The 23,426-nt window shown below is 39.1% G+C and overlaps 1 protein-coding gene across 1 annotated transcript in view; it reads left to right on the top strand.

Annotated features, from left to right (window-relative positions):
• The window catches only part of TRIM66 (tripartite motif containing 66), a 51,296-nt gene extending 41,783 nt beyond the window's left edge, over positions 1 to 9,513 (top strand). The window contains exons 15-19 of the mRNA XM_051803936.1: positions 603 to 910; positions 2,347 to 2,470; positions 4,024 to 4,098; positions 5,259 to 5,411; positions 5,995 to 9,513. Of these exons, the coding sequence (XP_051659896.1) occupies positions 603 to 910; positions 2,347 to 2,470; positions 4,024 to 4,098; positions 5,259 to 5,411; positions 5,995 to 6,264 (930 nt within the window). The 3' untranslated portion in view covers positions 6,265 to 9,513. The remainder of the gene's footprint in view (positions 1 to 602; positions 911 to 2,346; positions 2,471 to 4,023; positions 4,099 to 5,258; positions 5,412 to 5,994) is intronic.
• The last annotated feature ends 13,913 nt before the right edge of the window (positions 9,514 to 23,426 follow it).

Here is a 23,426-nt window from a genome sequence, read left to right as displayed (position 1 = left end):
TTGGCTTACCTGTCTGGTTACAAATATAGGACAAATAGCTTAAAACTGACTTGAATGTATATTTGAGTTATAGGAACCAATCCCAGAAATCACAGTGTAATAGATTTTTAAAAGTCTTGTATTCAGTTGCTTCTTTGGAGTCTTGAACATAAGCTTCTCTCCACAGAGGAGAGGAAAGAGGAATTTCTGGTGGGAACAAAAACCTATACTGTTTTTGTTGTTTTGTTTTTGGTGGGTTTTTCTTGTTTGTTTGTTTGTTGTTTGGTTGGGGGATTTGTGGCTTTTTGTGGGAGTTTTTGAGCTGTTTACTGTAAAATTTGCAAATACCATTGTAGAGTATTCTGTTTCTATCACCCTTGGTATGGAACCTGTGCAGCTCTTATAGTGCTATTACACCTTGGTATGTGGAGGAAATGACTTGACCAAAGTGACCTGGCCAGCCAGCAGCAGATCCCGAGCTGAGCATGGGCCTGCTGAACCCCAGTGCCCTCTCCAGTAGAGTTCACTGCAGAGAAATCACTTTGTCTGCAGATAACCACTGCTGTTGTATGCTGATACATGAAAATGATGATTGTGTGATCCCAGATTTTTCTTCCTTCAAGATAAATAAAGATAGTCCACCTGAAGGACTGCAGTCCAAAGAGGAAAACTCAGAGGACAGGAAATTTCTCATATCCCAGGCTGCAGGACAGACACCATCTCCCCCTGTAGATGCTCTGTCTGTTGATCAGAAGCTCAGCAATGGCATCTCCAGCATGAAAAAATCTCCAGTTACTCAGGAAGTTAGCCCAATTGAAAATGAGGATTTCTGTGCTGTGTGTCTTAATGGAGGAGAACTGTTGTGCTGCGATCACTGCCCCAAGGTCTTCCATCTCTCCTGCCATGTTCCAGCCCTGCTCAGCTTTCCAGTGTATGTATGACATTTCACTAATGTGCTGTTCCTACTCACTGCCTTGGGGCAAAATATATCCTCAGGGATGTATGTGTCAGCCTTGTACTGCATCTCTCACTTGTCCTTTTTGATGCTTTTCTTGCAAAGGGAAGAATTGTCTTACACACTAGGAACTAGATGAATTATGAACAAGAATTGTTTCCAGCCATGTGTGCCCTTTCTGCAGTTAACTGGCCAGTACAACAAAGGAGGTTGCAGACCTGAGACTTTCATGTGACTCACTGGAGAAAAATAAAATCCTAATTCTCATGTAACATCTGAAGTGTAGACATCAGCTCTTCTCTCCGAAAACAGAGACTAGCCCCAGAAAAAGGCAACCAGTGAATTTCTATTCAGTTTTCTAACCAATTTTATGGGAAATTTAGGATTATCAGGGCTTATGTTAGAAACGTTTAGGACATTGGTTTCCCTAAGATATGTTGTCTAGCGAATTGTCACAGATTAATTGTGTGCAATGAGCCAGAAATAGATATACGTCCACATACCAAACTCCAGACTTTAAAAGGTAGTGCGTTACTGTTGGTGTACAATTCTGAATTCTCTTATAAATCTTTATTAAGTGGGACCAAAGGCTGCTACTTCATTTATGCCAAGCCCAAATAACTGTCTCAGCTGAGAAAAATATGTTGCAAGATACTAGTTTGGAGATTGTGGTTTGTTCATTCTGTTCAAAAAACTAGGAATTTTCAACTCCTCTAGTTTCAAAACAAAGTGAAAACGAAGTTTTCGTGTTTAAAATAAACTTCCTATGCAAACCCAAATTCTAATGAAACAAATTAATTCCCTTAACTAAAATTATATGTTCACAGTTCTTTAATAGATCTTCATCTGTAGTTATTCAGACCCTGATGTTGCAGAATTTGTGTCACTGCCTTCATGAAATTCTTCAAGAGATTTTTGAAAATAGATCTACTAGAAAGGACACACATGCCCTTGCAGAATTATGTCTATTTGGTTTGGGAACCTATGTACTAGCGCACATTATGACCTTTTCTGATAATGTTGACTTCTTAGATAAATACATCAATTATCAAATGGATCTGTGTTTGTCTTATGACCTAACTATTGCCTGTTTTACCCTAATGTTTTTTTAAAAGCAACACTTGAATCAATGCAGCTGCATACGCTGCTGGTACATGATTTCAAACAGTTAAAATTTTGTCTTTTTTCTTTTCCTTTGTGACAGAAAAAGTGTCATGAATAGAACCTGAAATTGCTGCACTTGTAATTGGATTCAAATCCATTGAAGAACATCTAGTACAATGGGCTTCAGATTGCCTGCTATTGTAATACTAGTTAAGAATGAGACCTTCCAAATGCAGTGATTTATGAGATTTGTTATTTGACAAGGTTGTGGAAAAAAATCAGCATGTGTTTGGTTTATTGTTTTGCAGAGGAGAGTGGGTGTGCACCCTTTGCCGTAATCCAGTGAAGCCTGAGGTAGAATATGACTGTGAAAACACACGCTACAGCCACAGCTATAATGTACAATATGGCCTTGATGACTGTGACCAGAAGGTGGGAATAACTGTATATTGTACTATTTAGAAAAGGCCATGTGATCTCAGCATGAGGCTTTGCCTTTTCTTTGGAAAGATGACGGTTTTGACTTGGTTGCTACTCAAATGTTACAGACAGTAGTAAATAGAACAAAAGTGGTTTTACTATTCATTTATATCATTCTCTTCTTTCTAGGCATTGCTGTTCAATTTTAAAATGAATGTCATGTTACAGAAAGATGAAACAGGCAAATCTTGAATTCTTTTCTACTTTGAACAGAGAAGTCACACTCAGCAGCAGAGCAATTTCCCTGAGTCAATTTGTTCCTGGCTTTCTGACACTGAATCTTTTTGCTTTAAGACTTGGCACTTCTCAGACAAGAGACATCTACTTGGGCCAGTGAAATGACATTTTTGTGATGTAGACCCTTTTTGACTTTCATTTGGAACAAAATCATCATACAGTCTTCATGTGTACTATTAGTTCCCCTGAACGTGATGTTTAGGCTGTTGATTCAGCCTAGATGAAAGCTTATCCCTTTACATACCCATTACCAGTTTCCTCTACCAAAATGAAAAAAGTGCCTTTTCTTAAAGTCCACTTGGTGCTTGGAAGGCACAAGTTTCCAAACAGGTGGAAATCCTGCGTGTATTGTTGACGGCTGGACAGAGAGGCTGAGTCCAAACAGCTGAGTGCAGATGTTGAGCTGGCCCTGTGCAAATGGAGCCTAATTTAAGGCACTGGTCTAATCTGGGCACCAATCATAAAGACAACAGCAATGATTCTCAGAGCACTGGGGCCCCTTGGCAAGACCTATGAGCACAGCCAAGCATTGCTCAATTCATCCATGCTGTTTCCAGACCTGAGCTACTCTGTCCATGCAGAGCTGGACATAACTTTTTTACACTGGTGTGATGCCCTTTTTTACTGGATTTGATACAGCTGGACAGAAATTTTTGGGATCTGGATCTTGAGTAGTGGAATTTCATTTAGAGAATTGAGATGAATAAAAATTCCATTGTTGGTGAGCAAATATGGTTTATGATGTTTTTGTAGTGCATCCCTTTTGCACTAGTGAAAAAGCCAAAGACTGTTATAAGTATTTTACAAGTTAACAATGATTAGACAAAACAATTTTCATACAGTACTAGCAACTACATAACTTGCATCTATTTGTATGAATGGATATGAACAGTGTGAAACGTTTCCCATTTAACTGTTTCCAAACCGTTGCTGCTGTTCTTTCAGTCAAGAGCCAAGAAATAGATCTGAAGTGCAGAAAGGAAACAGTAATAGCAATTAGTTCCCAAGGGTTTCCAGAAAAGATACGTGCATACAAAGTTTTTTACATAGTTTCTTTTCCTGCATTTCTTGACTATCCTTATTTTCAAAGCTATATAAATGCTATGAGGCAAAACATCCCCCTGATTAGGGTGAACTGTGCCATTTTGCCTCAGAAGTGCACAGTCTACATGAGAATTCTGTTGTTGTTAGTATGATTGATTAACTAAGGACAAGAATGAAACTCACTTCTTTTGCATTAAAATGTGTTTCAAATCTGGCTCCTACAGAAGTGTGAAAAGCTGGTGCTTTCCCTGTTCTGCAGTAATATGAGCCTCCCGTTCCATGAACCTGTCAGTCCCCTGGTAAGTACTGCATATGCATGGATCAGAGGAAATCCAAAGGATACTCTGGCACACCTCGTAAATGTCTCCTTTATCTTCTTGAAAGATATTCATGAGGTTTTTTTCTGAACAGTATTGCTCAGGGTAGAAGTTTTCCTCTTGCAAGTGCTTTGAAGGCATCAGGTTGGAGGCAGGTAAATGGTGGCAAGGTTTGGGTGCCAATTTAAGATGCTGGTAGAATACTAAAGGTATGTGATAGGCTACAGTGATTAAAAAAATTGACTTGCCATGTACATGGAAAATGCTGTACTGCTGTAAGAGAGGCCTGCTTTAGAAACAACCCTGGACTCGCTCTTTGCCCTCTCTGTGGACAACACCAGAAATGTGACTGTGTAGGGGAAGATGTAGAAACTATTGTTTCATCCATGTACTCAACATTTGCAATATTAACTGTCTGTTTCAAGGAAGATAGAGATTCACAGTGTTGTAACAATAGAACCCAGTGAGAAACAGATTGGGGAAGGGAAAAATAAAGGTTTTATGTGAAGGAATAGTCCAAATAATGGTAAAAAACCTATTCCACCTAATAAAACTTGCAATGAACTTATGGAACAAATTACCTAACAAGTGGGTTTAGACCAAAAAAGATTTAAGGAGTGTGATATCCTGGTAGCTAATGCCCATTGAAAAAGACTCTTGTTGAACTTTTAAGAGAGTGCACGGTATCTTGTTTTTAGTCACTCTTGACAGACTGCTTCCCACATTATCAGCTGCCAGTATCTCAGCACATTCTTTTTGTAATTCCTTGGGGGAAATGTTAGCTAATTGTCAGTGTTGCATATATTATTGATTATGGTTAAACAATGACATTTATATCTGGGGATAAACTTTACAAAGCGCAAATAGCAGAGTGTAAATACTGAGTGTAAACACTGAAGTGTGCTATTTTCAAGTTCAGTCTTGCAAGCAAATATGTTTTTAATAAAACCAAAAAGCGTTCAGGAAGATAATGTAGACAAGTGTAGGCATTAAAAAACTAGAACCCTCTTCCCTGATGCAAGGATTCCTCTGCAATGACTTCTGTTCAGACTTCGATAGAAGTCACTGGAGAAGAAATTAATTAATTAAAACAAATAAATAAATTAAAAATGTTACACACTTGCATTTTATTCTTATCGCAGGCTCGGCATTATTATCAGATCATCAAAAGGCCAATGGATTTGTCAACCATACGAAAAAAGCTGCAGAAGAAGGACAAATCCCACTATGCTGCACCTGAGGAGCTTGTGACTGACGTGCGTCTCATGTTTTGGAACTGTGCAAAGTTCAATTATGTAGGTTTCTAGTGTGCATGGCTGGGGGGATAGAAAGCAGAAGATTGCTCTTTTCAAACTGTCACACTGGTTCTTTGGAAATCAGATATGGGATTGGAATAAACAGAAGTATTATTCAGTTTCGTTATTTGGAAATTGCGTTGGGTGTTTTTTAATGACAGAAATGAAGTCAAATCTGAGAACTTGAGATACTTATGCATCTAAAAAGAAAAAGGGACATCTTAGTGGACAACTCTTTGGAATGTTGCTGGGTTTACTGTGAGAAGCCAGTCATAGCCAGCAAAATAGCTAGGAAAAATCAAGTGCGTAGAAATTCCTAAGCAATGATGACTGCTGTTCTTTCTAGTTCACTGCACATCTCTTTTTATTAGAGGTGCAGAAACGTGTTCCTTAATAGCAGCATCTGGTTTTTACTTACACTGAAAATGCAGAGGGACTAATGGTCTGTAGAAAGTGTGCAGGAGACTAATGGAGATGTAGCAGACAGAAATAAGGCGAGACAAAGGGTAGGTTAGTTATTTGGTTTTGATCCTTGATGATTTCTGTGTGCAGTAGCACTAAATAGTTATTGATTCTCTTACAGCCAGATTCAGAGGTTGCTGAGGCTGGACGATGCCTGGATGAATTCTTTGAGGACAAACTGAAGGAGATTTATCCAGACAGGCATTTTCCTTTGATGCAACAAGATGACTCTGATTCTGAAGAAGTGGAGAGTCAGAACAGCAAAATGCCACCCCAGGATTTTCAGTGGCCGTCGTACGGACAGGAGTGCCTTCAACCCAAAAGGAAACGGCGCCATGCTGTAAGATTGCAAAAGCAAAAGCACTTGCTTGCTAAGTGGCCACCCTGCTAATTCTGTTTACAGATACTGATGGGAGGTTTTGACAGGGCTGTGTGGGAAAACTGTCAAGATTGTATCACAGATATGTGATCAGTGCTACAATTTTGTGTCAAGATCCTCTGAGTGGAATAAAGTGTCAGCTGTGTATAAGTGTGCGATCGAGAACAAATGAAGCCTCTCAGGCCACACAGTTATCTTCCTAGCAGAAAACTCTGTCAAGACTTCTAAAAAGACCAAGCCCTTTAGCTATTCACTATCTGTTTCCTTTGTACACAGGAAAGTGAAAAAACTAAAAGAATGATGTTTCAGCCAGCTAACAGCCTTCCTCAGGTATGACCTCCTCAAGAGATGAGATTTGCTATGAGGAATCCAGAAGCATAACTGACAGAGTTAAGGTGTGTGGGAGGAAAGCAAAGCACTCAGGCTGTTTATTTAAACTCTCCTATTCTGCTGACCATATGCCTTATTTCTAGATCTTGTGGATAGATAACAGATCCAAAATGTTTGTATCTGTCAATATTCAATCTGTTAGATCACGTATATGTTTTGCAGTGTTTACACTGAAGTACTAATGTTTTGATCATAGTTAACGATGAATAATAATAAAAATAACATACTAATAATATCTAATACTGCAGTACCATTTTATAATCTGTTCAATGTGACATCTGTTTTATAGAGCACAGGTAACCATGTAATAATCTTGCAACCTCAGTGTGAATGTTGGCCATGCTTCGTGGTAAATACATGTAGTCATTAAGGCTGTAGTCCTGTTGTCTTATTCAGTGATTTTTCTGGGAGCTTGACTGCTCAAAGCTTATGAGATACAGTATAATGTGATTATCTGATTAGCTGTTTCTTTTGAAGCAGAGTATTTTTATTAAATCACGAAACAGCAAGGGCTAATAGTGCTAATACTAGGGCTCTGTGTGAACTGTTTCTGAGTGCATACTGGATGCTCTGTTTGCAAGGCATGATTCTTCTGGAATCTAATTCATGCTTGGTAAAGCAGTGTGGGATTTCTTGGGTCTCAAAGGTAGCATTTTTATACAACACAAGCCAGTTGTTTTTCTATAAAGCAGATATTGGAATTCGGTAAATTAACTATGCAGTGAATTACATGGTTATAGAAGTGCCTATAAAATGATGTCATATATTTCTGATTTTCTCTTTACTTATTTCTTGTAGTTGTGATTACCAGCAGTACTAGAAGATGATGAGAATGTATATATGTAGAAGCTCAAACACAATGAAAGGATGTCTAAGCTGAGGAGGTTTTTTGCTAAATTTCACAGTGTATTGGCAGAACACCACCAGGAGCAAATTTAGAGTTCACTTGAACAAAGGTTGCATGAAATTATACAAAGTCTTAAGGGTGGGATAGGTAACATGACATCACACCTGAACAGAGTGATAAGCCTGCAAGTTGCTTCCCAGCTCTTCCAGAAGCAGGTGAGCCACATTTTTGCATGGCCAATGCTTTCTTCATGTGCGTGAGGGGTATCTTCCTCCTTGAAACTCTGCCTAATCTGGGCTGAAGTCCAAGTCTGAGAGAGGAAGTTGTTGCAGATCTCAAAAGCAATTAAAGTTCATTTTAATTAGGTTCCTGTAAATAAAGATGATATTTTCAGCATAGTTTATATGGGCTATTTGGTCTGCTAACCATGTATGTTATTTTAGATAACACTTAAAAGTAAAGGTTTATATATGAAATAATAAGACATGAATGTTATATTCTACTCTGTGTGACTTACTGTTTGTTGTTAACGGTAGTGAGCCAATGTTTTCTCTTCTTTGAAGAAATGAAAATCTGGATATTATAAACTGACTGGAAAACTGTGAGATGAAGAGACAGCCTTTTCATTTTCTATATATGATTCGTATATGTTTGCTTTCTGTCTCCTGTTCTCAAAACAGTATCTTGGCACAGGGAAATGAGTGCAGGTTTGTCACTGAATTAATCACCCTTATCTGTGCTACAGGTGTCACTTTTTGTCAGTTCTCCACCAAAGACCTATCTGTTTTTTACTGTTAATAGTGCAAAAATTATATGCTGTCTAGCTTTCATCTAGGGGCAGTTCTAGAAATGGGAGAGACTATTGATAACTTCCTCTTTTCCTGGAAGAGCAGAATCAATGAGAGCCTCCTTCTATTTCTTAAAGGCTGTTTGTTAACTGTACCATTAGTTTTGGAGAACATATGTTTATAATAAAATTCACAGAGGATATATTATGCTTCTATTAAAAATAGAAATTTGCCAGTTTGTCACCATATATAAGATATCCTTTGTGTGTGTGCTGGCAGGACTCTATGACCTAAGCACTCTTAAGGCTAACTTTGATTCTGATTGCTTCACTAAGACATAGTAACTGTTAAAAAAAACCAACCTTGTAAACTTCATGTCATATTGGTAAGCAAAAGAAAACCTGAACTCATACGCATGACTTTCAAATACAGTTCTCTGGGTCACCAACTTCACAACACAGTGCATGTCATAACAACAACGTTATCCATCTTGGATGTTGCCTTAAAATTGCTGGCTTGTGGTGTTCCCACTGCGGGACACCATACCACCAGCACCCATAAATTCTTGGGCAGTTTATCCTGTCAAAGTCCAGTTGCAGACTGGTGACAGCACTGGCTATTGTGAAAGGAAGGGTCTCTCTTCTAAAATCTAACAGCCCACGTGTCCCGAAAGAGAAGTGATAGATTATGTAGTTACCTTTTCTTCTATCACACATCCTGTTTCACAATCCAGAATGTGTAGGAAGAGAAGCAAGGAGGAACACCTGAAGTTTTCCCATGGAAGTAAGTATAGCAGAAACAAATGCCAGCAACACTGTGGAAACTCCAGCAAATTCACTAGGTCCTGCAAATGTAACCAAGGGCTATGTGTAATGAGTTACATGTAGAATGGGAAAATCCTTTCTGTATTTAAATAGTTGGAAAAGAGATTAATTCAGTAATAGGTCTGTTAAATAAGAAATTTGAATTTCATTCCCCTACAGGCAGTTTCAAAGACATACTTCATCCAGTATCGTGACAGAATGGCATTACAGTTAATACAAACAGGTGTTTAACAATACAGATTAATGAATGACTGCATGTTTATATGTGTAATGTGCATCACTGAACAATAAAATATGTGAAATGCATTTTAGCACATCAATCTGAAATTTTTGCTCTGAGTACATCTGCTTTCAGTTAATATATGGATTGTATAATATCATTTAACACTTATTAGCTAAGTTGTTCATGACTACTGATAGCAAAACAGAATGGTTATGAGAGCAACTGTGCTAACACAGGAGACAGTTTTCTGTTTGTGCAGATATTTTCGATACCAAGTGGATATTTTGGTTTTTTCTTTTTCAATTACTGTGAGTTATTGAGAACCAAACATGACATTAACAAGTAGCAAAAAATGTTTGTAGTTTAAGTGTCTGCATATTTAATCTGAAGGAATCAGAAGAGATATTCTAAAATTGAAAATGCTAGAAATTGAGGAATTATAGAATAATTTACCAAAAAAACCCAAAAATACTTTGGCAAGAAGTCAGACACTGCAAGTGATTTTCTGTCGTTATTGGTTCCTCTCAGTTTGGTTTATGAGAGAATAAAACTATGAGCATCAACTTTCTGACCTGGTGGCCTGCTGGTTTGAGGGGTAAGGAATCCTCTCAGGGTTACGGCTGTGCTGCTTTTCAGTCATACTTAGGAGATAATTTGTAGATAGAGGTAACTTTTTTTGTTGGATAAACAGGAAAATGTTGGAAAACGTCTGGGCATGCAATTCCTTCAAGTGTCAAATATGGGCAATGGACTTCAAAGCTAAATACCAGCTGAGTTTCTCTGACTTTATTCAGATATCAAATAAGATAATCTGGGGAAAATAAAGATAGGCAGTAGTTGTAGGTTAAGGAGGATGCATATCTTTTGAGGCTGTATTTGCAGATTAGGAGCAAGAAGTAAGAGATGGAGGGGTTGTTTATTGAGAAAAGCTACTGCACTGTCTGTTCCTGTCCATTAGTAAATGTTTGTGAAAGTACATTTTAGTGCATAACTGTGTGTGTTTTCATGAGAGCATTTAGTAGACTGGTAGCATTTAGACTAAGTAGACTTCTGTAGAAGTTTATATTAGGTTATCTAACAGTAAGAACATGGTACTTGGGTGGTTTTTTTAAGAAAAGTGTTTACTGTGGTGGGAATGTTACTGTGGAGATGCAAAATTGCAATGTTCAAATCTGTTGTCAGATGCCTAGCTCCAGTTGCTCCCTTTTCATTCCAAGTGTCTGAAAAGAGGTTCTTGAAAGATACTTTTCAGATAACTTCTTCCTGCTTAAGATGTAATTTTTAACAGATTCCATGTAAATTCCGTCTCACAGTACATTATTTCTGTAGAAAAGTCTTTTTTAGGTTAAGGAGATAAGAGATGTAAATGTTTTTCTCAGAGCAAACAGAGTAGTGTCTGAAGGTCAGAGAGTATTTTACTGCTTTTGGAGAGTGTTTGACATGGTTACCAGTTTTATGGAAGTAGCAACACTGATTTGTGGTTGTGTTGGGGATGTTAATTTGTAAGTTACTGTCTCGTCTGTTGTGCCTAGGACAATACTGGCAGTAGGAAGAGGCAGTCTGAGGCAATGCTTATTACATTTGTTGTCAAAGTCATCAGGGGATTCCAGGTTTCTGATATAGATCATAGAGACATAATTTAATTATTTTAGGCATAACATAAATGCTATGTTCCTAGATGGTCTGTGCTGAGATGATATATCTGCCCTTTATTCCAACATTCCTCCCTTACCTGGAGCATCTATTTGCTTGCCTCACTAGAATGACTTTTTGACAATGTGTCTCATTAACAGTGATCAGCTGAGTTTAGATGGAAACAAAAAAATGCATTTTTATACACTGGCACTTGGGCAGGAAATGAACATTTTCTGTTTTTACTTATTAGCTTGCTCTTGCTTCTGGTGAAGTTAGTAAGAGAAGGAATGGTCCTTACATATCATAAATTCGATACTTGCTCATTACTCTATGATATATATCCTGCTCTAGGAAAATCTGTAGATGCTATTTCATTTTGTACAGTAGAGGTGGAGTTTCTTGATGCAGTACAGGGTATGGGACAAACAGGGAAGTTGAGAGAGGCTTTATGGGAAATTTACAGTGAAAACATTGTAAAAGTTTCAAATCAGAGGTAACGTTTGAATTGTACCTCTAGAAGGGTGAGATTTGCTCCTGTGGGGAGAAGTTGCAGATTTAGCTGGTTGCCAGGTCTTGTGCTGACTTACCTCCTGGCTGAATGAACAAACATAGCACCCTAATAGTGCTTCAAATGTTGAACTATGCTCATAGAAACTCATAGAACTTAATCTGGTTTTATACTGGGCCCAGCAAATGTCATCATATAGCCATCACTAAAGAGCATCAGAATAGCGATATCTTCGGACAATGAAAGTAAAACAGAAAAACTGTGCAGGGTATGGAGTGGCAGGACATTTTATGTAGTTATTTCTAGATTGCATGGTAACTTGAAAGTTAGTGTGTTCATTCTATAAATAATCATGTTTTTGCTGTTTACTACACTTATAATGTTTCCTGCAACAGCATTAAAACAGACCTAAATTTAAGTCAAGGAAATAGTTTATGCCCATGTCTATACCATATTGTGTAGTCTGTGGTGCACAGTGCAACACTTCTGAATTTACAGCTCACTGGGCCGAGCTAAGCAGTTCTCTGCTGTAGCTGAACAGCAAATGGAAAACATCCTTAATCTCTAATACTGAAAACATTAATAGAATGAGATGGTGACCATAGAACCAGTGGACTACACAAGTGTTCTGTATATCACAGAAATTAAACAAAAACCTTATAGGATATTTTAGTCTATAATATAAATAAAAAATATAGAGCTTAGATAAAGTGAAAATCAATTCAAAATTAATCCTTACATCCTACCCAAACTCTGTGCTGCATCTTACCCATAGCTGTGAATACCTCTGGCATCTGCAGTGCAATATATAATTAACATATACAGGTGAGCTTTGGTTTATGAGAAATAACATTAAAAAATTCAGTTCTTTAAGCAAACACTGGACACTGCTCTGTTCCTTTTCCCCTGTGGTCTCTGAAGACTTTAGAAACATTGGTAAACTGGCTCTCATCCATGTTTTTGATGTACTCATAAATATTTCCCATTTATAACTGTGAAAGACAGCATGATAAGCTAATGGAATGAGTGAGCAACAGAAGTGAAAATTGAATATAGCCCTTGGACCTGGTTTCAGGATTATCATGGAGCAGTGTTAAATGAAAGTATTGTGAGACAATTCAGGTTTGGGATGCACAGGTGGAACCATTCATTAGGGAAGAGGGGATTTGGCTCTGACAGTGTGCTGTAAATGGTGCTCGAGTTTAGCATCTCCAGTCCTGGAGCAGGTTGAGAATCACACAAAGCTTGTCCCACCTACAGGAAAGTTCTGTTCAGTGAAGGGCAGTGGGGCAGTGCTCAGTCTGTTGCTGCAAACCCGCCACTGCCTCACAGCACAGGAGCAGCCGCTGTGGCCTGGACAACATGGCTATCATAACTCTAATCTCTGGCTGAGCAAGGTTATCTCAGGGATATTACAGACATGATGGATTTTCTCTAGAGAATGAACCTCATAAAGGCTCTCCAGAAAGAATTTTCTGTACCATTCAAGAAAAAGGAAAGTCTTCGCGTTTATTTTTGGTCTTTTAAATACCACAAAAATCCCTGCAGTGCCAGCGTTATTGATTGTCTTGAGTCTGCTGGACAAGGAGATCACAGCAATGACCTTTTGAGGTGACAGTCTTGCTGCATGTTCGTAACTCTTGCATCATGTTCAAAGCTCTTCCCAGAGTGCTAGCACTGTGCTGTGTTGTGTTGCATCATGCCAGCCTGAGCCCAGTACCAAGGGGCTGGTAATCCCTGAGGGCAGGTGAGAAGCAGCCTGTTGTGGACACATACTTGGAGAGGTGGGAGCACCCTGGAGACATTCAGTCCCTGAGCTGGGAAAAGTGTCTCTCCAGCACACCCACCTGCTATCTAGATGACTCAAATTGTGTAAGGATATTTAATGGAATAACAACATGTAAGTTCCCTCCTTTCACTGGTCTTCATTAGGGAATACTGTAAATATCTCAGTAAATTTTTAGCCTCTGAACTGAGCCTTCTATTCCACTGTCTAGAAGAGGAGATACCTGCAAAACTAGTCTGATTCTGTGTTTATTGGCTTTTACTGCTTCCAAATAATATATGTTCACTTTATGAGTAAATTTACATTGGTTGCCTCACCTTTTCCCAGCTGTCAGTACTGTAATGCCCTTCTCATTTTGAGTCAAGTTCTCCTGCATTATTAATTTACCAGTTTGTAATTAAATGATTAGCTAATTAAATGTTCCCTCTAGAGTACCTGTGCAAATGCATTGAAGACTGATTGATTTAATCGAGGTCACTGAGAGATAATTCAACCTAAACCTTATGAAGTGTGAGAAACAAAGATGAAGAGGCTCTCTGAGTTGGTAGAAGTATATTTTAGCCTTGTGCATGTTTTCTTGTAATTCCAGTGAGAAAAAAAGTGTTTCTGGAACTAGAGATCCAAAATCACACAAACTTTTGTGTTCCTATTACTTTACCTGTTAAAATGCAGCTCAGACTTTAAAATGCACCATGACAATATCAGTTGTTTTCTCTTTTGTTTTACACTGTCACATCCTATGGGAACAAAATGAGAATTCTTTTAATGGAATTGAAGGTGAATAAACACCAAAGGCAATACTGTGGGGGTGGCATTGTAATATTGTTATTGCTGGTTTTGTCAGAAAAGTTAAGTCTGTGTTTAACTCTCCTCACTGACTTGAGAAAAACTGCTTTTGCAGCTCGTATGGAAAGGTAAAATGCTTACTCTGATGTAAAGGGGTGGGAGATGGAAATATGGTGGTTTTTTTTATTTCTCTCTGTTAGTTTTTGCAGCCAAATAGGTGTTTTCTCAGGTTCCTCACAAGCATTTAGGTACTGCTCACTTCCAGAGGTGGTGGCACAGCCTGAACGGGTCGATAAACTTTAAAGATGCAGCAAAGCTCAGGTTTTCGCAGTATTTCCTTCAGACCCAGGGACACAGCCTCAGGTAACAGAAGATTCACCACCCCAGGGTAAAGCACATGGCGGGTCGGCAGGGCAGCGCTGTGCTGGCTGCAGGGCATCAGCGGAGCTGGTACCTCCAAAGCAAGGCAGCTGGCTCCCTCTGCTGCTTTCGGCGCGATTTGAGTTGTTTTAAGCAGCGAGCACTCGCCTCCTCTTGGTCCTGGAGGTTCAGTATCATTGCGCCTTCTGGTTTTAATATGATTTCCTTCCCTGGGAGGTACCTACGAAGCTGTATGTTCACCTTCTGCTTAAAATCTGTAAAGACCTTTACAAAGATTAATATATGTATTTGTAACCGAGAATCAAACTGTAATGTGACAGCTGAGTATACACATTTTAGGTAAGACCTCCATAAAACCATAATTACACTCATCTGTTTCCCTTAAGTACCCAGTAGAAAACAGTTAGTGCTTATATATCTCTTGATAGCTCTCTCTCAATCTGGTGTTATGGGGAAAGAGGGAAGTTAATTTCTTCCTTTATTTTCTTACTAGTAAAAGATAGTGCTTAAATTCAAATATATGAGAAAGCCAAGCTAAAAATGTTTGTCAAAGGAGCTTTATTTGTAGATGGAGAGTGTCAAAACAACAGTTTTTCACAAGTCTCTCTAACCTTGATACACAAATTATGGCAAAGACAGAACAGCCACATTTCTAATAAAACTGTAGCCATATAAATAAATGTTAACAATAAATAAACACATACTATTTCTTAAAAATGTGAGTAGTTTCATCAAAACTTTTAGATATAAAAAGTGCTTTATAAATAGCTGTAAATTGAATTCTCATTGAAAAAGTACATTGAAAATGAGCCTTAGCCTTATGAACTGGCTGTTATGCAATTATTTGACCAGATTCTCACCTGGGGTAAATTGGTGAACACCTCAAGGGAGGGCTGTGAAAGGCCAGTTTCTGCTGTGGCAGGGTTGATGCACTGGCTCTGAAAGGGATACATTTGTATGTCCAAAAAATAGGAACTGATTTGAGACACTATTGGGGAAGAAAAAAAATTGAATTGGACTAAGAGAAATTGCCTGCTTATGGGGTTTTTACCAATTATTGGTAAGTCTTTTAGGGGCATTAGTGCTAGCATATTTGATCTTGCACACTTTAAAAAAGGGTCAGCTACAAGAATTTGACAATCTGGGTGCAACCAAGTCACCTAAAGGTAAGCTCCTCATGCTTTCTGAGTATCCTCATGTACCGCTGCACTTGGAAGTCACTGTGGACTCTCCGTGGTTTTTGAGCTCATTTGAAGGAACTTTAGACTTTCTACAGCCTAATGAAGCTGTCAGGCTCTGTCTCTCCTGTAGCTCCCTCCGTGAATCTTCCACGTGTCCCGTACCCACCTGTGCCTCTCATTGCTGTCACTCGATAGAGTCGGCCTCTCCCGAGGCTGGGCGGTGTGTCCCGGTGAGGATCTCCCTCTCCCGAGGCTGGGCGGTGTATCCCGGTGAGAGTCTCTCCCTCCCCGTGCTGGGAGGTGTATCCCGGTGAGGGTCTCTCCCTCCCCGTGCTGGGCGGTGTATCCCTGTGAGGGTCTCCCTCCCCATCCTGGGCGGTGTATCCCGGTGAGGGTCTCTCCCTCCCCATGCTGGGAGGTGTATCCCGGTGAGGGTCTCCCGTCTGGCGCCGCCTCCACAGCCTGTCCCGAGGTACCAGTAGATGGAGCTCCAGGATCCCGATCGCTGAGGAGACGGTGAAATCGCTGTCGAAGGGGCAGGCTAGACCCTGGTGTTTTCCTGTGGTGCTGGTGTTTGTCCTTTGCTGTGACAGTGAACTTGCACTGAGAAACGAATAAACGCGCAGCACTTCACAGGATTTGGGAAGTCAAGTTGTCTAAAAAAAAAATTCGTTAAGCATTTCATAGAATGATAGAATTATTTGGGTTGAAAGGGACTTTAAAGATCGCCTAGTCTCCTCCCCCCTGCCAGGGGCAGGGCCACCTTTCCCTAGACCAGGTTGCTCAGAGCTCCATCCAGCCTGGCCTTGAACACTTTCAAGAATGGGATTATCTGCAGCTTCTCTGGGCAACCTGTCCCAGTGTCTCATCATCCTCACAGTAAAGAATTTCTTCCTGATATCTAATCTAAACCTACTCTCTTTCAGTTTAAAACCATTCCCCATTATCCTATTTACATGTCCGTGTAAACAGTTCTTCTCCATCTGTTTTGTAGGCTGCCTTCAGGTGCTGGAAGGCTGCAGTTAGGTCACCCTGAACCTTTCTCTTCTCCGGGCTGAACAATCCCAATTTTCTGAGCCTTTCTTCATAAGAGAGGTGCTCCATCCCTCTGTTCAACTTGATGACCTCCTCTGGACTTGCTCCAACAGGTTGATGTCCTTCCTGTGTTTGGGGACCCCCGAGCTGGATGCAGCACTTCAGGTGGGTCTCAGGAGAGCAGAGTAGAAGGGCAGAATCCCCTCCCTTGACCTCCTTGCCAGGCTGCTTTTGATGCAGCCCAGGGTACAAGTGGCTTTCTGGGCTGTGAACACACACTGTCAAATCATATCCAACCACTCATCCACTATTTACTGCTGTGTGTCTGTCCAAACAATGTTTCCTGAATTTCACCCACTGTCAGTGACACTGCAGCTCTTAATGCCACATTGTCACTGTCAGGAAAATTAATTGAAGATACTGGCATATTGTGCCTATCAAAGTAAAAATTTCTGTGCATCCATATATAGGCTCTTACTTAGAATCACACTACTGTGTGATGAGACATCATTTTCCATCCCAGGTAACTTTTCTCTAGTGTTGCTGGGGAAGGGTGGCTGGTAGCACTTTATCTGCTCTGTATTTAGTGCCATACCTATCCAAGACAGAAATAACTCTCTTTAGGCCTGAAGGAGAGAAGCAGGTGTACTCACACATCACAGGATAAATATTTAGATAAATAGCAAGGATATCTAAAGCCCTATCTAAAGCTTTCCCATGGACTTTCTGTTAGTACACACTTATGCTGGATTCTGTTCAAAGCACAGCTAAGTAGCACAGAGCAGTGAGAGCTTTCTTAATTCCCCTTTCAGATAAAGAACTTTAGATGTCACATGTCAAATGTAATGTGACCTCAGGGATTTCAACCTAGTCTTTAACAGGCATTTCTCACCCTCGAGAAAATGCCTAGCTTTTGAAACAATGCCTCCTTTCAAGAACTTTGGCTTGATATTATGGCATGAAGGTCAAGATTGTCTTGTACTAACTGAGAGGAGCACAGGCAGCTTTCACAGTGGTTCCTTTCTTCATATGTGACTTTGACTTGTACTTAACATTTTGAACTAAAAAATGAAATGTAGCATAAGGAAGTATCATTTCCTGTGTGAGGCTTTGATGTGTTTTGTCTTTTAGCCTCACTATTGTCATATTTTCATGATACTAAATGCTTATTCTCCTACTAACTGATGCCCTTTATTTGACAGGACTATTTACTTTTGTGGGTCTTAAGTTTCTGGCAAAGTACACAGACAATTTCAACCTGAACCTCTCAGTGGAAGGACACAGAGACAATTCAGTGTGTCTCCTCTGTGCAGGCCACCAATGGAATAAACAAACAATGGACCTCTACGAGCCAGGTCAGCTCAACCCAGACACAATGGAGGTAAATTATAGCACAGGCAGGCTGGGAGCAATCACCAGAAAGGCTGGAAAAGGGTATATTAAAACCTCTCAGATCTGAGTAGAGGTTATAAAAACAGTCTGCACATTGTATGTGTGCAATTGACCCCAAAAGGCAGGTAGCCAGTCAGACAGCTGCCCGGGGACAATGGGACAAACCCCCCTGAGAACAGCCCTGAGTCAGATTGGGTTACGTATTCCTGTTACCACCTACTCTGTAAAAAGGTCTCACACTCTTGCCCTGGGTGACTGCTGGGTGGCTGTGTGAGCTGGCTCTTGGCCTGCTTTCCTGGGGTGAGAGAACATGCCAGGAATAATGCACTTGTTTGGCCACTGTGGATTGGAACATGAATCTGCAACCTGGGCATCCTAGAGGAGTCTGCGTTGCTCTTGATTCACGAGCCACAGTGGTCAAACAAGCAATTTTTATTTATGTAGTTGGCATGTTATATATGACCTCTTCTACTGGAAGTGGCCTTTCTCAGATGCACCCGAGTCACTCAGTGTTACCTCAGGCTCCACTTGCTGTGGTGTATTTTCTTCACAAACTGAAACTGAAGTAATCTGGAAAACATACCTGGAAGGATAAGAGAGAGAGACAGCTTAAATAATAGGGCTCTTCCCAAATTTTTAGGGATAGCAAATGTTGAGGAATTGGAGTATATTTATAATCTATTACCTTTTCCTTTTTTTCTTTTCTTTTTTTTTTTTCTCTCTAAGTTGTCTTTTTGCCTGGAAGGCATTGCTTTTTATTAAATAAGTCTTTGCAAAAACTCTTTTAGCACTGGCACTCCTGATCACAGCTAACAGTTTCAGTAGGAAAGAAGTGGAGGTGCTGAATCTGAGTCAAAGCAAGACTGGAACTGGGGACTGAGACTCAATCCATGCAAGGGAAAAAATCAACACCCCTAAAGAAATGAAAGCACAAGTGGTCAAATTTTAGTGATAATGCCATGAAATAGTATCCTAAACAGGGAGAACCCCAGTTCCTTCCTAAATCATGTCAGGAAACATTTTCACTTGTTTTCAAATTATTCCAGGGCTGACAAATACATACCCATGTCTTTGTGTCTGGGAAATTAATAATCTTTCTTCAGGAAAAAAATAGTATCAACTGCATTGAAAAATAAGGAATGTGTAATAATTTACCTGGAGAAACTGATACATCTGTTGCTTCAGTCCTTAAAAGCTTACATACTAAATGGGTGGACATCTGAGCTCTCACATTAACTTTGACAAGGTGGCCTATGTATTTGAATAGTACTGGTTTCAAAGGCCTATTTAATATGATACCAAGAGTTGAGGAGAATGTTTTTAAGCCTGGCCTTTTAAATTTCTCATCTTTAGGAGCAATTATTTCTGAAATAAATCTGGAGAGTCAATAGTGGTTTTGGTAGGAGATGCCAGACTTAAAAACACAGAGGGAGAGTCTGCTGAGGTGAGCCACTTCCACTCAGCATGAGCTGGAACTCAGCAACCTGAGGTACTTGAGCGAGATAGCAGCACCTTCAGATCCATATTTCATAATGTATAATGAACAGAATAAAAGCACTTTTTAAAACAGAACCTTTATAATTTTATTTTTTTTTTTTAAACTGGAAAATCAAATACATTTTAGTCAGGTACTTCAGACACTGCTATCTGTGAAAGTGAAATGACAATATTTTTGGCATGAAAAGAATATTGGAAAATGCAGAAAAGAAAATGTATAGTTACTGCTTGAAGGTAGCTTTTAGTGTCCTGATCCCCAGAGGTGCTGCCTCTTGGGCAGGGAGCTGACTGCAGGCATGAGCATTTGCTGTGATGCTGTGCGCTCAGTGGCTTTAATGTCTCTCCAATGGTGACTAACTTTGGGGAAACAAATGTAATTAGTTGAAGTACCTTATATGTGATGCTCTTAATGAATGTTATAATTTAAGAATAATACTTAAATGTATTAGAAATACCTATATTTAAGAATTTTGGGGTCTTTTTTCCCAAGATAAACCTGTCTGGGTCTTAATTAATCCTGTGACAAGGACTGAGGTCTCTGTTACTCTTACTGTTCAACTTCTCCCACAGAATTTTACGAATAGACCAGAATGTGTGAATACACACCACCAGGCATGGATTCACTGGGTACCAGGTGGGTGAGCCAGAGCTTCAGGCCTGGCTTCAAGGGCAGTGTGTGCTGTCTGGCTCCCATCCTCATGCACGAGGGGTGGATTTTCTGTATGGTTCTGAGTTTATTTACATGCCAAATGCGATTTATGTGTCATGCCACTCGTTAATGCAAAGGTAATTTATCTTAAAATGAATGAATTTTAAGTATCTAGATTTTTCTGGCTTAATGGCTAAAGATTTTGGTATTCTCTTATATTGAACTCTGTTTTCATTATGAACTTAATTTACAATAAAGTACAGGGTTTAATTTTGATAAAATTATTATTGGGTAATGCACATTGCTAACTTTCTCTGTTTGCCCGTAATAATCCAGTTTATCCAGAGATGGCAGAAAAGGTCATCGAAGAGTTACTTTACTGAAATACAGCATGTTGGTGATATGAAATGCCAATTTACTAAACCAAGACATAAATAAGTCCTTTAACTTTACTGCTACTTTTTCCCTCTTTCCCAATAACATCCTGATTATATTGCAGTACAAACATTCAAATTCTTTGATCAAATCTACTTCAGAATTGTGAAGACCCTGATCCTTGTATACTTTGTATAGAAGCTTTGTTTTGTTTCCTGTTATTCTTTTAAAGAAATGATACTTTGCAGTCAGTTTATTTTGATATTCTAAAACCAGTAAACAGTGGTCATGTCAGGGCATGAAGGTTAACTATTGAGTCTGGCTATGTTACCATAGCTGTTTTAGGGCTAAGATATGCACATAATGTTACAGATCGTGATATTCACCATTCTGGAGAGAAAAAAAAAATCAGGTAATTAAAAGCAAAGATTTTGAATTATGTAGTAATGTCATGCAAAAGACACGAATTGAGAAGGCAGGATTGCATCTGAGTGTTTTCCAGCATTGAAAATGTGGTGGAAACATTGTTCCTCAAAAGTGATATACTCTTCCTAAAGTGCATTATTTACCAGGAACACAGGAGTTGTGGGCATTTGAGTTGGTGTTGCAGTGATTTTAAATCACTATCTGCCTTCCTAGACCCTAATAGCCTTTAGCTTATTTCCTATTCCCTAGGACCTAGAAAATGCTTCAGGTGTTTAAAATACTACATAGTAAAAAAACCCCCAAAACCCACAAACCAACAACCAAACAAATAAAAGAAAATATAATTATTAGGTAAAGGTAGAATTACAGCGAAAAGTTTTTGAGTGCTTTCCAGGAGGGCACACAAGCTCAGACTTGACTGATCTATATCCACCTATGTCTCTTCACAATCTCTTTATCTGAATCATTTGGGAAGTTTCCTTATCTGCACACTGCTCTGTAAGGGGTAGGTATGCCATCTGCATATTATTGTAAATTAGAGAATCCATCCATCTACTATCCTAGATGAGTGTGGCTTTCCTGCAGGAATTTGTTAAATTATATAAATTTAATTCTCATATTCCTTCTGGAATATTGAACAAAACTAATTTTATGACTGCAGGGCTTGAAAGCAGAAGGGGCAGTAAGCTAATATAATTAATCATTGTGTCATTGCTACAGAATAATGGACTAATTCACTTCCTAATTTCCAGTTACTTATCATTTTAAATCTCACAGGGAAAACAGCACTGTATAGAAAGATCAAGGAACAACCAATTAAAGTAAGTGTTTTGTTTCATCATCTTAAGCCAGTGTAACTGAGGAAACTCTGGTCCTCATTTATTAGTTACATTTGTCCTTTGAGTTTTCACATACAGTTAGATATTTCACTGACCTGCTTCATATGGAAAAAATAGTGAATTTCCCCATATTGACATATTTTGTGCATCATATTTGCATTTTTAAAAACCACTTACATACACAGAATAATTGACTTGAGTTAAAATGAACAACATAAGCCATCTAAAACGTTAAAAAATTAGAGGTTTTTTAGTGTCAACTGCAAAACAATTAAGAAAACCCTGCAATTGCACAATTCAATTGTAATCTGACATTGGGTGCCAGACAAGGCAGCGTTTTTCCACTCTTTTTTTATATAAGTACAGCTAATTGAACTGAACCTAGAGGAAATACTGACTAGAACCATTTTTCTTCCCCTGAACAGGAATTCAGTAACTGTTTGTTACTTTTAAATTTGGTTAATCTGGAAAAATTTTAATCGCTGCTGAACCCAAATAAGAACCAAACTGAATAATTAACATGTTTGACTGTTTAATTAGATATAAAAAGTTCGGGATCAGTTTGGGGCATTCCTGTTTTCTGCATTCCCAAGTTCGACCCCACTTTTCATTTATCCTGTCCAGATTCCTTCCAGCTACCTGCTTTGAATCAGGTGGTGCTGTAGGTTGTAAAAGACCTTTCAGTAGGATGAGTTGGAGAAAATTGGTGGGGTTTAGACCCTGTGAACATTGCTCAGCCTTCTCTTTTTTGTTATTTCTCTATTCCTTCTTCCATCCTCACGACAAACTTCAGGAAGGGCTCAGAGGAATGACCTACCAGCCTGTCAGACACTAGGAAGAATGCTTCTCTATGTTCTGTTGTGCTGCTAAACCAGCTGTCCTCTGTGCCTAATTGTCGGAGGAGCACTGCTGTGACAAGCCATTTGGAAAAAAACTAACAGGGATTGTGTGGGTTTCCATCTAGAACTGGCATCAGGTGTTTAAAAAATTTTGAAGAAAAAGCTGAGAAGTTCATATGGAAACTGCCATACAACATTTCATGCCAGTTATGTTGTTAGCAAACTTAAATGTTGTACTAGCGAGCTTTTGGAGTTTGATTTTTATTTTTCTCTGTCTGCAGAACATGGTATCAAACATCCATTTTTTATTTTAAGAATAGTCTCAAAGGCTTGATTGTTCTTTGATCCTAATACTGTGTTGAAGGTAGTTCAAAGTTATGAGGAGTTATGTATGCTGTGTCTTAATGAAATGCTTGTCTGAAATTGTACTGATAGCCTGCTGTGAAAAAATCAATTTGCCATCAGCAACTGAATGTACTTGATGCTCAATTTAGTTCACCCAACTATTTCACGTTCTTTCCCCATAGTAAAACAAAAGGGTCCTGAGAATTAATTACAGAGTTAGCATCTGCTCGCGGCAGCTTTGCTGATGTACTTAGTAGAATAAGATGGTTAAGGCAGGAGTGAGATGGAGTGTAAAGTTTTTCCCACTGCCATTTCTTATGCAAATATCTTTCAAAGGACAGGCCTCTCTGGTGATTCCTGTACTTTTTCTTTTTGTGGTAGAGCACTCAGTTGTGTATAAGCCCAACAAATACTAATTGCTTCCAAAT

Source organism: Manacus candei, unplaced genomic scaffold (assembly GCF_025592945.1).
Source record: "Manacus candei isolate 608988 ecotype Guabito, Panama unplaced genomic scaffold, ASM2559294v1 h1tg000060l, whole genome shotgun sequence".
NCBI classification, from domain to species: domain Eukaryota; kingdom Metazoa; phylum Chordata; class Aves; order Passeriformes; family Pipridae; genus Manacus; species Manacus candei.
This window is presented reverse-complemented; position numbering and strand designations above follow the sequence as displayed.